Source organism: Myxocyprinus asiaticus, chromosome 2, assembly GCF_019703515.2.
Source record: "Myxocyprinus asiaticus isolate MX2 ecotype Aquarium Trade chromosome 2, UBuf_Myxa_2, whole genome shotgun sequence".
NCBI lineage: Eukaryota > Metazoa > Chordata > Actinopteri > Cypriniformes > Catostomidae > Myxocyprinus > Myxocyprinus asiaticus.
In genome coordinates this window covers 35,323,190-35,335,487 of record NC_059345.1, presented here as the reverse complement: position 1 = coordinate 35,335,487, position 12,298 = coordinate 35,323,190, and the positions used below count along the sequence as shown (strand labels likewise).

Sequence of the window (12,298 nt, the reverse complement as noted above, 5' to 3'; positions counted from 1 at the left end):
ACAACCCATCATTAGTTGTGGGTAGATGAGCAAAATTACAAGCGCATGAAATACCTGCATTTGGTTCTTTAAAATATAATCACACATGCTTCTTCAAACACGCATCTTTGTGTCTAATTTCTTGTCATATATCACTCTGAGATGTCTTACATGTCGCCCTCCACAGTGGCTTGTACATCAGCAAAATGACCCGCCACTGCGCATGCAAAAAACGTTTTGTTTATTTTGCCTATTGGCTGGAGTTTGTTTTATAGATTATTTTCTGTTATGAAATTCTGTCTCACAAAATTTGTACAGAAGCACTGGACTTGAGCAATCTGAGGGCAAAGTTATCGCGGGGACTCTCATAGGCGTACATGGACTGTTTGAGTTTAGAGGGTTGGGTGCCAGTTGGCACTGTCGTGCGCGGGGTTAATGCGCATGTTTTTCTTTTTTCTGTTTGTTTGGTTCAGGGAGTAGTTCGGGGTTTGATTGTTGCACTAATAGGGAATGTGGTCTTTATAATTTTATTTTTGAAACACAATCTATTTTTTCTAATATGTTAAAATGTCAAATGTTAATATGAGTGGATCGTCTCTCTCCACGTGGAATGTGAATGGGTTGGGGCACCCCAAGAAGGAAGGTTATTTATTTTCTTAAATTAAGAAATATGATCTAGTGTTTCTTCAAGAAGATATGGGGTAGACATGTTTTCATTATTGCTGGCTCAAGTAAGAGCAAGGGAGTCATTACACTGATAAGTAAGCCTCTACAATTCAAATGTCTCAAACAGATTAAAGATAAATTAGGAAGAATCATGATTGTTTTCAAAATCAAATCAAATCACTTTTATTGTCACACAGCCATATACACAAGTGCAATGGTGTGTGAAATTCTTGGGTGCAGTTCCGATCAACATAGCAGTCGTGACAGTGATGAGACATATACCAATTTACAATAACATCAAATTAACACAACACAATTTAAAGTCTAATATACACATAATTACACACAACACAATATACAAATAATAACATACACTGTACAGTATACAATACACAATATTGACACATTATTCAATAAAAAAAGTAAATATAGTATATATAGAATGTACAGTAGGTTGTACTGTACTGTATTGACATTCAGGCTGTCAGTTGATAGTAAGTTGTTAAGAGAGAATATAATATAATAATAATATAATTTATGACAGTCCGGTGTGAGATATAAGAGTAAGAGTAATAAAGTGCAGTGCTGATGTATTTTGATCGTGGGAGATCAAGAGTTCAAAAGTCTGATTGCTTGGGGGAAGAAGCTATCATGGAGTCGGCTGGTGCGGGTCCTGATGCTGCGATACCGCCTGCCTGATGGTAGCAGTGAGAACAGCCCATGGCTCGGGTGGCTGGATTCTCTGATGATCCTCCGAGCTTTTTTCACACACTGCCTGATATATATGTCCTGGAGGGAGGGAAGCTCACCTCCGATGTTGTGTCTGGCAGTTCGCACCACCCTTTGCAGTGCTTTGCGGTTGTGGGCTGTGCTATTGCCGTACCAGGCGGAGATGCAGCCAGTCAGTGCAGGTGCAGAACCGTGTGAGGATGTGGCGGTTCATTCCAAACTTCCTCAGCCGTCTCAGGAAGAAGAGGTGCTGATGAGCCTTCTTCACAACGACTTCAGTGTGGATGGACCATGTGAGTTCCTCAGTGATGTGGACACCCAGGAACTTGAAGCTGCTGACTCTCTCCACTGGTGCTCCATTGATGGTGATGGGACTGTGTTCTCTGTCTTTTCTTCTGAAGTCCACCACAAGCTCCTTTGTCTTACTGACGTTGAGGGAGAGGTTGTGCTCCTAACACCAGTGTGTCAGAGTGTGCACCTCCTCTCTGTAGGCTGTTTCATCATTGTCAGTGATCAGACCTACCACCGTCGTGTCATCAGCAAACTTAATGATGGCATTGGAGCTACAGTGCATCTGGAAAGTATTCACAGCGCTTCACTTTTTCCAAATTTATTTATGTTACAGCCTTATTCCAAAATGGATTAAATTAATTATTCTTATTCTTGTTATTAAAAATTCTACAAACAATACCCAATAATGACAATGTAAAAGAAGTTTGTTTGAAATCTTTGCAAATTTATTAAAAATAAAAAATGAAAAAAAATCACATGTACATAAGTATTCACAGCCTTTGCCATGACACTCAAAATTGATTTACCTGTGGTAAATTCAGTTGACTGGACATGATTTGGAAAGGCACACACCTGTCTATATAAGGTCCCATAGTTTACAGTGCATGTCAGAGCACAAACCAAGCCATGAAGTCCAAGGAATTGTCTGTAGACCTCAGAGACAGGATTGTATCGAGGCACAGATCTGGGGAAGGGTACAGAAAAATGTCTGCAGCATTGAAGGTCCCAATGAGCACAGTGGCCTCCATCATCCATAAATGGAAGAAGTTTGGAACCACCAGGACTCTTCCTAGAGCTGGCCGCCTGGCCAAATTGAGCGATCGGGGGAGAAGGGCCTTAGTCAGGGAGGTGACCAAGAACCTGATGGTCACTCTGGCAGAGCTCCAACATTTCTCTGTGGAGAGAGGAGAAACTTCCAGAAGAACAACCATCTCTGCAGCACTCCACCAATCAGGCCTGTATGGTAGAGTGGCCAGACGGAAGCCACTCCTCAGTAAAAGGCACATGACAGCCCACCTGGAGTTTGCCAAAAGGCACCTGAAGGACTCTCAGACCATGAGAAACAAAGATTGAACTCTTTGGCCTGAATGGCAAGCGTCATGTCTGGAGGAAACCAGGCACCGCTCATCACCTGGCCAATACCATCCCTACAGTGAAGCATGGTGGTGGCAGCATCATGCTGTGGGGATGTTTTTCAGCAGCAGGAACTGGGAGACTAGTCAGGATCGAGGGAAAGATGAATGCAGCAATGTACAGAGACATCCTTGATGAAAACCTGCTCCAGAGCACTCTGGACCTCAGACTGGGGTGAAGGTTCATCTTCCAACAGGACAACGACCCTAAGCACACAGCCAAGATAACAAAGGAGTGGCTCCGGGACAACTCTGTGAATGTCCTTGAGTGGCCCAGCCAGAGCCCAGACTTGAACCCGATTGAACATCTCTGGAGAGATCTGAAAATGGCTGTGAACCGATGCTCCCCATCCAACCTGATGGAGCTTGAGAGGTCCTGCAAAGATGAATGGGAGAAACTGCCCAAAAATAGGTGTGCCAAGCTTGTAGCATCATACTCAAAAAGACTTGAGGCTGTAATTGGTGCCAAAGGTGCTTCAACAAAGTATTGCGCAAAGGCTGTGAATACTTATGTACATGTGATTTTTTTTCGTTTTTAATAAATTTGCAAAGATTTCAAACAAACTTCTTTCACGTTGTCATTATGGGGTATTGTTTGTAGAATTTTGAGGAAAATAATGAATTTAATCTATTTTGGAATAAGGCTGTGACATAACAAAATGTGGAAAAAGTGAAGCGCTGTGAATACTTTCCGGATGCACTGTATGTGTTGTCACACAGTCATGTGTGTACAAGGAAAACAAGAGTGGGCTGAGAACACAGAGGAGATGTTGCTGCCTATTCTAAGCACCTGGCGTCTGCTTGACAGGAAGTCCAGGATCCAGCTGCACAGCGAGCTGTTTAAGCCCAGAGCCCGGAGTTTCTCATCTAGCTTGGAGGGCACTATGGTGTTGAATGCTGAGCTGTAGTCTACAAACAACATTCTCACATAAGTGTTCTTTTTGTCCAGGTGGGAGAGAGCAGTGTGTATTGTAGATGCAATGGCATCATCAGTGGAGCGGTTGTTGTTGTTGTGGTAAGCAAACTGCAATGGGTCTAGAGAGAGAGGCAGCACAGAGCAGATGTAATCTTTGATTAGTCTCTCAAAGCATTTGCTGATGATGGGGGTCAGAGCAACAGGACACCAGTCATTTAAGCAAGTGATTTGTGATTGCTTTGGAACAGGCACAATGGTGGATGTTTTAAAGCATGTGGGGACTACAGACAAAGAGAGGGAAAGGTTGAAAATGTCCATAAAAACACCAGCCAGCTGGTTCGCGCACGCTCCGATGACGCGGCCCGGAATGCCGTCTGGGCCCGTGGCTTTGCGGATATTCACCCGGTTACATCCGCTACAGAGACAGAGAGTGAACTAACCTCTGTAGCTTCGGCCGCGAGTGCTCTCTCCACGAGGGCGGTGTTATTTCCCTCAAAACGAGCATAAAAAGTATTTAGTTAATCCGGGAGAGAGGCAGCGGTGTTCATGGCGGAGTTTTTATTCCCTTTAAAGTCCGTGATGATGTTAATTCCCTTTCACATGCTTCTAGAGTTGGTGGTGTTAAACTGTCCTTCAATCTTGTTCCTGTTCTGGTGTTTTGCTGTTCTGATAGTTTTTCGGAGGGCATAACTGGCTTGTTTATGCTCCTCCGCGTTCCCGGAATTAAAAGCGGAGGTCCGCACAATAAGTGCCGCGCGAACATCGCTATTTATCCATGGCTTCTGGTTCGGATAGATCCGTGTTGTTCTGGTTGGAACAACGTCCTCTACGCACTTTCTGATGAAACACATTACGCTATCAGCGTAAAGCTCGATGTCGTCATCAGAGGCGGACTGGAACATCTCTCAGTCCGTGTGATCAAAACAGTCTTGTAGCGTAGATTCTGATTGGTCCGACCAGCACTGGATCATTCTGAGGGTGGGTGCTTCCTGTTTCAGTTTCTGCCTATAAGCGGACAGAAGCAGAATGGAAGAGTGGTCCGATTTGCCAAATGGTGGGCGGGGGAGGGATTTGTAGCCATCCCGGAAGGGAGAGTAGCAATGGTCCAAAACCCGGTCCCCTCGTGTGTTGAAATTAATGTGCTGGTGGTATTTTGGCGTGACTGATTTGAAACTGGCTTTATTAAAGTCCCTGGTCACAATGAACACGGCCTCAGGGTCCGCGGTTTCCTGCTTGCTTATAATCCCATACAGTTCCTTGTATGAATTGTATTCCAAATGAATTGTATTCCAAAATTTAACTACTTGTTACAATGTCTCCCTGTAGATGTCCCCCTCTCTTATTTCAAGCAATTTGATAGTATAGAGAAGTCCTTCATTTGGAATGGTAAACATCCCAGATTACATTTTAATAAGTTATATAGTCCAATTGACAAAGGTGGGCTAGGCCTACCCAAGATTTTGTTTTATTATTATGCATTTGGTCTCAGACATTTGGCTTATTGGCCGCTTCCACCTGAGAGAGCCCCTCCCTGGTTTTGTATTGAACAGGAAGTTCTTACCCCTATTTCGCCATTGCAAATCCTTTCTATCAAACTAACCGGAGAAGTTAAGTTACACCCCGTTATCTCGCATTTGTACTCGGTATGGACAAAAGTGTCCAGAGTATTTAATTCGGACATTTATTTAAATGTTTCCTCAAGCATATGGCTGAACCCCAAATTATGTATTGAAAGGTCCCCTTTCTGCTGGTCAGAGTGGATTGTGAGGGGTTTACTACACTCGGTGACCTATATGAGAGTGGAGTGTTGAGATCCTTTGAAAATTTGGTTCAACACTTTGAGATTCCCAGATCTCATTTCTATAAGTATTTACAGCTGCACCAGCTGCTCTGTAATATTTTTGGGAGTAACTCACACCCCCCTAAAGCGGCAGATACTCTGGGAGTTGTGATTACTGCTTTTGGAAAAGTTCATGAGGCATCAGTGTATTACTCCCTGTTAATTCAGAGTCTGGGGGACGGAGCTTTAATTTCTATCAAGAGATTATGGGAGAAAGATTTAAACTTGGTATTGGAGGAGGAAGTGTGGGCTAGGATTCTAAACAATGTAGTTCGCCTTATGTTATTCAAGATATTACATCTATTGGACCCCCTCTAGATTATATAGGCTTGGTCTTAAAGACACACCAACCTGGTGGTGATGCCAGTCAGAAGATGGTGACACAATCCATGTTTTTTGGAGGTGTGCTAAGATTCAAGAATTTTGGTTGAAAGTTCAGAGTTGTATGTGTGACGTTTTGAGCACTCAAATTTTACTTTATCCCAGACTTTGTATTTTGGGTGATGGGGCGGTCAAAAATTTGGGGGATAATCACATTAAAAATTGGGTTCTGACCAGTCTCATGATCAGCAGGCAAATAATTTTAAGGGGATGGAAGTCGGATGGAGTGCCCTCTTTTTCGGAATAGTGTGTGGAAATGGGGAGGATGGCTGCTTTGAGGAAGGGCTAAGTAGAAGGCTGGGGTTTTGGGACTTATTTGTTTAAAAATGGGGCAATTATTTAGTTTTTTGGGGGGGGGGGACTCTCAGGGAGGGGATGTGGAGAGTGTAGTTCAGTTTAATTATGTATGTTTATTATATTTTCTTTTTTGTTTTCTGTTTTTTTTTTTTTTTTTTTGGTTGTGTGTGTGGGACCACAGGGGTGTTCGTTGGGGGTCAGGATGGGGTTGGTGAATGGGTAGGGATATTAGTGGGGTTTGAATGTGAAATGTTGATTCGTTGTATATGTGTTGAGTTTTTCTTTGTGGTGTTTGAATCAATACATTTTTTAAATTACAAACAAAAAAAAAAAGGGGGAGTTATGATGGTTACAGGGTTGACACATAACTTGGGGACTCAACTTTAAGTTTAAAAAAAATATGTAATATGCACTAAAACATAAAACTATAGAAAGAGAATAAATATAAAATACAAGCTTTTATTTACATGTATTCTCTTTTTCAATCAAAATGTGTATATCTGCTAATTCCCAAGGAGAATTTGGAAATACAGGGCTGGGGACAGGACAGATTGAATCCTCATTAAGAAAGATGATGAAAAAAAAAAAAAAAAAAAACACTTAAAAATAAAATAAAGTTACTGGATTTTTTGATGATTTTTGCTATAACAACACATTGTAAAAGTTGGCATTAGTTATTTATTGCTAAAATCATTGTTTACACATAAGTTAATGAGGGGCACAAAATTCATTGATTTTATGGAATGACTCAATTAAAAATGGTGTAATACACCATCAGCAGTAAGATCATTTCCTGGAAAATGACATCCAACTCACTGAGCTCAGTCAAATTACCTACATGTGCATTTTTGACCAATTTCTTAAAGCACAGAACAAGAAACATTTACATTTCCCATACAAGATTAGCCTACATTTTTTTCTGAATAAGGGAGGGATTTAACATATGTAAGATTGATACAGTAAAGTGTATGACTGCGCTTGTATTTGTCCATACCTTTGTATTAGGAGGGCAACAAAATCAGTCATGTATTGGACATTCAGACATTTTTTGGTAACATTTTTAAGCATTGCACTACAAATATTCTAGATTTTTATAGAACTTTAAGAAAAATCACATCTTTGTAGTGGGGAAATATTGGATTAAAAAAAAAAAAACATCATAAAAAATAAACCATAAAAATGATCGAAACCTCTAAAGAGTTTAAAAGAATATTCCGGATTCAGTAAGAGTTCAGCTCAATCGACAGCATTTGTGGGATAGTACTGATTACCACAATAAATAATTATGACTCGTCTGTGCTTTTCATTTAAAAAAGAAAACAATTGAGGTAACAGTGAGGCACTTACAATGGAAGTGAATAGGGGCAATTCTTGGAGGGTTTAAAGACAGAAATGTGAAGCTTATAATTTTATAAAGCACCACATTTATTCCTCTGTTAAAACTTGTGTATTATTTGAGCTGTAAAGTTGTTTAAATCGTAATTATTACAGCCATTTTAGGGTTTGCTGACATTACATCTTCATGGCAACAAGTTGTAAAATTGTCCTGATTGGACAATTTTAAAACTGATTGTCCTACTAAAAGATGCACTATACCTAAGACATTGAGGATGTGGTGGGGTAACCAACACAAAATGAAGGCCATTACCACTCCCCCAATCAGGAAGATGGATTTCTGCTTTCTCTTGAAACGCAACTTTTGAAGCCTTGATGCAACTTGGCAGTAGCAGACTGTGAGTGTGACAAAGGGAATGATAAAGCCAAGCAGAGTCTCCAAACACAAATAGAAGACTTCAAATGGCACAGAGTTGTACTCCTGGTACAAGCAGTGTTTTACACCATCATCATCATCTACATACTGGGTCAAGATTACTGGAGTTCCCAAAATGAATGATAGGATCCAAGTCACTACCAGTATTCTGAACATGGATGTCCTATTTTGCCAATACAGCATCTTTAAGGGGTACCTGACAGCCAGAAAGCGCTCCACACTCATGATGGTGATGAGGAAGATGCTGCTGTACATACAAGCACTGATGATGTAAGTCATGATTTTGCAGGTGGCCTCTCCGAACACCCATGAATGAGCCAGCGAGTAGATCCAAAGTGGCAGAGTGATCAGCACTAGAAGGTCTGCGACTGCTAGATGGAGGATGAGCAGCACTATATGTGATCGCTGTTTCACATGCTTCAAGATGGTCCACACCACCAGCAGGTTTCCAGGTGTGCCCACAAAGAATGACACACTCAGGATCACGCAGGCTATGGTGTTCCCTGCAGTTGACCAGTCCTCCGATGCTGTATCATTGCCATTATAAAGAGAGTTGTTCATATTCGTCTCTGGTTTCAATGAAAAAGAGTACTGACTGAAACTGTCTGTTTTTAAGTTCCGTACAATTTAGCTTACAAAGCAAATTGCCCGCCCACTGTTCGTTATGACAGGAAAAAGGAAGTTACTCTAAATTACTTAAACAAATCATAGGCCTATTATAGGTATTCAGTAGTAGATTCAGTAGTTCAAATGTATTATAAACCTTGAATAGAGTTAAAGGTAAACAGATTTGACTAGCTGTCCATAGTGAAGGGCTCAAGCTCAAGACTTTACTTCAGTTGAGTTTAATAATAAATAGACAGAAGGTGGAGGAGGGATGCCAGAATAATTGCTGCAGCAGTGAGGTTGCGTTGTGATTGGTTGGATTAAATGAACATGCTCTTCCCAAACATTGTTTATAAAACTCCATATTGGATTCATTTCTAATTTTTGTGTTGCACCAATAGATCAACAGTGTTGCAGTACTTTTTTTGTTATTTAATACGGTCTATGAATAATAATAATAATTTAAAATACGAATAAGCAGGCTATACACACACATATATATGTATATACACTATATATATATATATATATATATATATATATATATATATATATATATATATATATATATATATATACACACACATAGTATTGTATATAGCCTGCCTATAGCCTGCTTATTCATATTATATACACAGTGTTGGGTGTATCCGATTACAAAGTAATTAGTTACTGTAATATAATGACTTTTTTAGTAATTTAGTAATGTAACATATTATATGGAATCAGAATCAGAATGAGCTTTATTGCCAAGTATTCTTACACATACAAGGAATTTGTCTTGGTGACAGGAGCTTCCAGTGTACAACAATACAAAAACAATCCAAAAGCAGCAGCAAGAAATAGATAATAAAAATAATAATAATAATAATTATACACATACGTACAGACACACACATACATACATACACACATACACATGGGTAGTGCAAATCTAATACAATCTGTTATGTACAGTGTAAATACAAATCTGTTATGTACAGTGCAAATGTTTGTTTTTTTTTTCAGATGAATGAAATGGCAGAAGAGGTTGGATGTGTTGGATAAATATAAGAAAGACTGAACTGTGTATTGCACATAGTTATTGCTCAATTGCTTCAATGTTATTGTAATCAGATTAAAATCACTGACTTTAAATGAAAGTAATTACTTTTTTTGTGGTAAAGTCATATGTATAATACATTTAAAATATAGATTAATATGTATGCTTTTCTGTGACAGCGGAAGGGTGTGCGATAATAATTGAGGAAATATATACATTTTGAATTTGAGCGGAAAACCAAAAACTTTTCTAGGAAAAGTGATTTAGAAAGTAACTTAAAAGTAAAATAATTAGCAATGGGTTACTTTTTAGAGGGAGTAAACAGTAAAGTAAAATGATTACATATTAGAGAAGTAATTAGTAATTTGTAGTGGATTACTTATTTTGAGTAATTTACCCAACACTGATTACATACAGTATACACAGATGAGCTAAATCATTATGACCATTCACAGGTGAAGCAATTAACATTGATCATCTCCTAACAAGGCCACATGTTAAGGTCTGGGTAGATTAGATGGTAAGTGAACAATCAGTTCTTGTAGTAAACGTGTTGAATGCAGGAGAAATGGGCAGGAGTAAAGACCTGAGCGACTTTGATAAGGGCCAAATTGTAATGGCCAGACGACTGGGTCAGGGCTTCTCTGAAACGGCAAGGCTTGTGGGGTTTTCCTGGTCAGCAGTGGTGAGTACCTACTGACAATGGTCCGAGGAGGGACAAACCACAAACCAATGACAGAGCATTGGGTGCCCAAGTCTCATCGATGCGCAAGGGCTTTCCCGTCTGGTCCTAACCGACAGAAGGTCTACTGAGGCACAAGTCACAGAAAATATTAATGATGGTTACGGCAAGAATATGTCACAACACACAGTGCATCGCACCCTGCTGCATATGGGGCTGCGTAGCCGCAGACTGGTCAGATTGCCCATGATGACCCCTGTCCACCATTCAAAGTGCCTACAATGGGCACGCGAGCATCAGAACTGGACCCTGGAGCAGTGGAAGAAGGTTGCCTGGTCCAATGAATCCTGTTTTCTTTCACATCACATGGACGGCCGTGTACGTGTGTGCTGTTTACCTGGGGAAGTGATGGCACCAGGATGCACTGTGGGAAGATGACAAGCCGGTGGAGGGAGTGTGATGCTCTGGGCAATGTTCTGCTGGGAAACCCTGGGTCCGGCCATTCATGTGGACGCAGTGGCGTCCCGTGCATTTTAAGTCTAGGCCTTCAGTGCGATTCATGCCATTAAGAAAACACAGTTTCACAATGAATAAGACACCGTATACATTACGTGGCAGTCAGCTAATAACTGACATTTTAAAAACACGTCCACGCACGAAAGCCAGAACCAAGGAGGTCTAATATGAAGAAAAAGCTATCTAATATTTGCGACTTAAATGTTGCGTGCAATAAATTTTGTTTCGTCAGGGTACACGGTTACTTTTCAAAACTTGATCCGATGCTGAATGCTCAATCAGCCAAATTTACACTCCTGATGTTGCTATAACAATGCAAAAAGCATTTACCAATTTGCTTGAAGTGAAAATCAGCCCACCTTTCATGTTTAATTAATCAATCGCATGATCATTCAGAACATCTCAGTTTTCTAAATCCATAAGGATCTCTTTCTCAATGGTGATGGCCGCCGACTCGTCAGCAAGGTCTCGCGCTCTTCGCTTTCAAATTACGTACTTGCCTGGACTGGAAAATATCCTAAAGACCACACCCACCAAGAACAAATAAATAAATCTGATTGGCTGATGAATCTGACAGTCTGACTTTAGATGCCTATTCACTGCAGTGTTGAGGGATTCTGCGGAAATTCTGAAGGCCAGACTCACGTGCTGCTTCGGCTAAGGAGCATGGCTTCGGGCATGCGATTCGTGAAACAGTTGTCACACTTTGCTTGTAAGCATCGAGGAATAAATTCTGACTGGATAAACTTTTTGTTTTTTGCTATTCGTTTATAGATGAATTAAGAGTGGAAAGCAGCTGAAAATACATGCATTTATTAGGCATGTTACTCCAGCAGGGAAGACTTTGCTGACCCTGAGTAATCGCCACTGTGTGGACTTCAATTTGACAAATGCCACCTACCTAAACATCGTTGCAGACCAGGTACACCCCTTCATGGCAATGGTATTACCTGATAGCAATAAACTCTTTCAGCAGGATAATGCACGCTGCCACACTGCACACATTGTTTGGGAATGGTTTGAGGAACATGATGAAGAGTTCAAGGTGTTGCTTTGGCCTCCAAATTCCCCAGATGTGCTAGATCAACAAGTCCGATCCACGTTGGCTCCACCTCGCAACTTACAGAACTTGAAGGATCTGCTGCTAATGTTTTGGTGCCAGTTACCACAGGATACCTTCAGGATCTTGTAGAGTCAATGTCTCAGCGGGATGGCGCTGTTTTGGTGGCATGCAGAAGACCAACAGCATATTAGGCAGGTGGTCAATATGTTCTGGCTATACATATATAGTATGTACAGTTGTGCTCAAAAGTTTGCATACCCTGGCAGAAATTGTGAAATTTTGGCATTGATTTTGAAAATATGACTGATCATGCATCTTTTATTTAAGGATAGTGATCATATGAAGCCATTTATTATCATATAGTTTTTGGCTCCTTTTTAAATCAT

General features: G+C 40.5%; 1 protein-coding gene across 1 annotated transcript; it reads right to left on the bottom strand.

Moving 5' to 3' along the window:
- Window positions 1-6,712: 6,712 nt before the first annotated feature.
- si:dkey-148a17.5 (uncharacterized protein LOC100535037 homolog) lies at window positions 6,713-8,652 on the bottom strand. The gene has a single exon (XM_051655394.1). It carries the CDS (start codon window positions 8,562-8,564, stop codon window positions 7,704-7,706), a length of 861 nt encoding a protein of 286 aa, XP_051511354.1. The 5' UTR covers window positions 8,565-8,652; the 3' UTR covers window positions 6,713-7,703.
- Window positions 8,653-12,298: the final 3,646 nt, after the last annotated feature.

Excerpts from the sequence above, each read along its gene's own strand:
- si:dkey-148a17.5 (XM_051655394.1), bottom strand. The coding sequence starts at position 8,564 with ATGAACAACTCTCTTTATAATGGCAATGATACAGCATCGGAGGACTGG.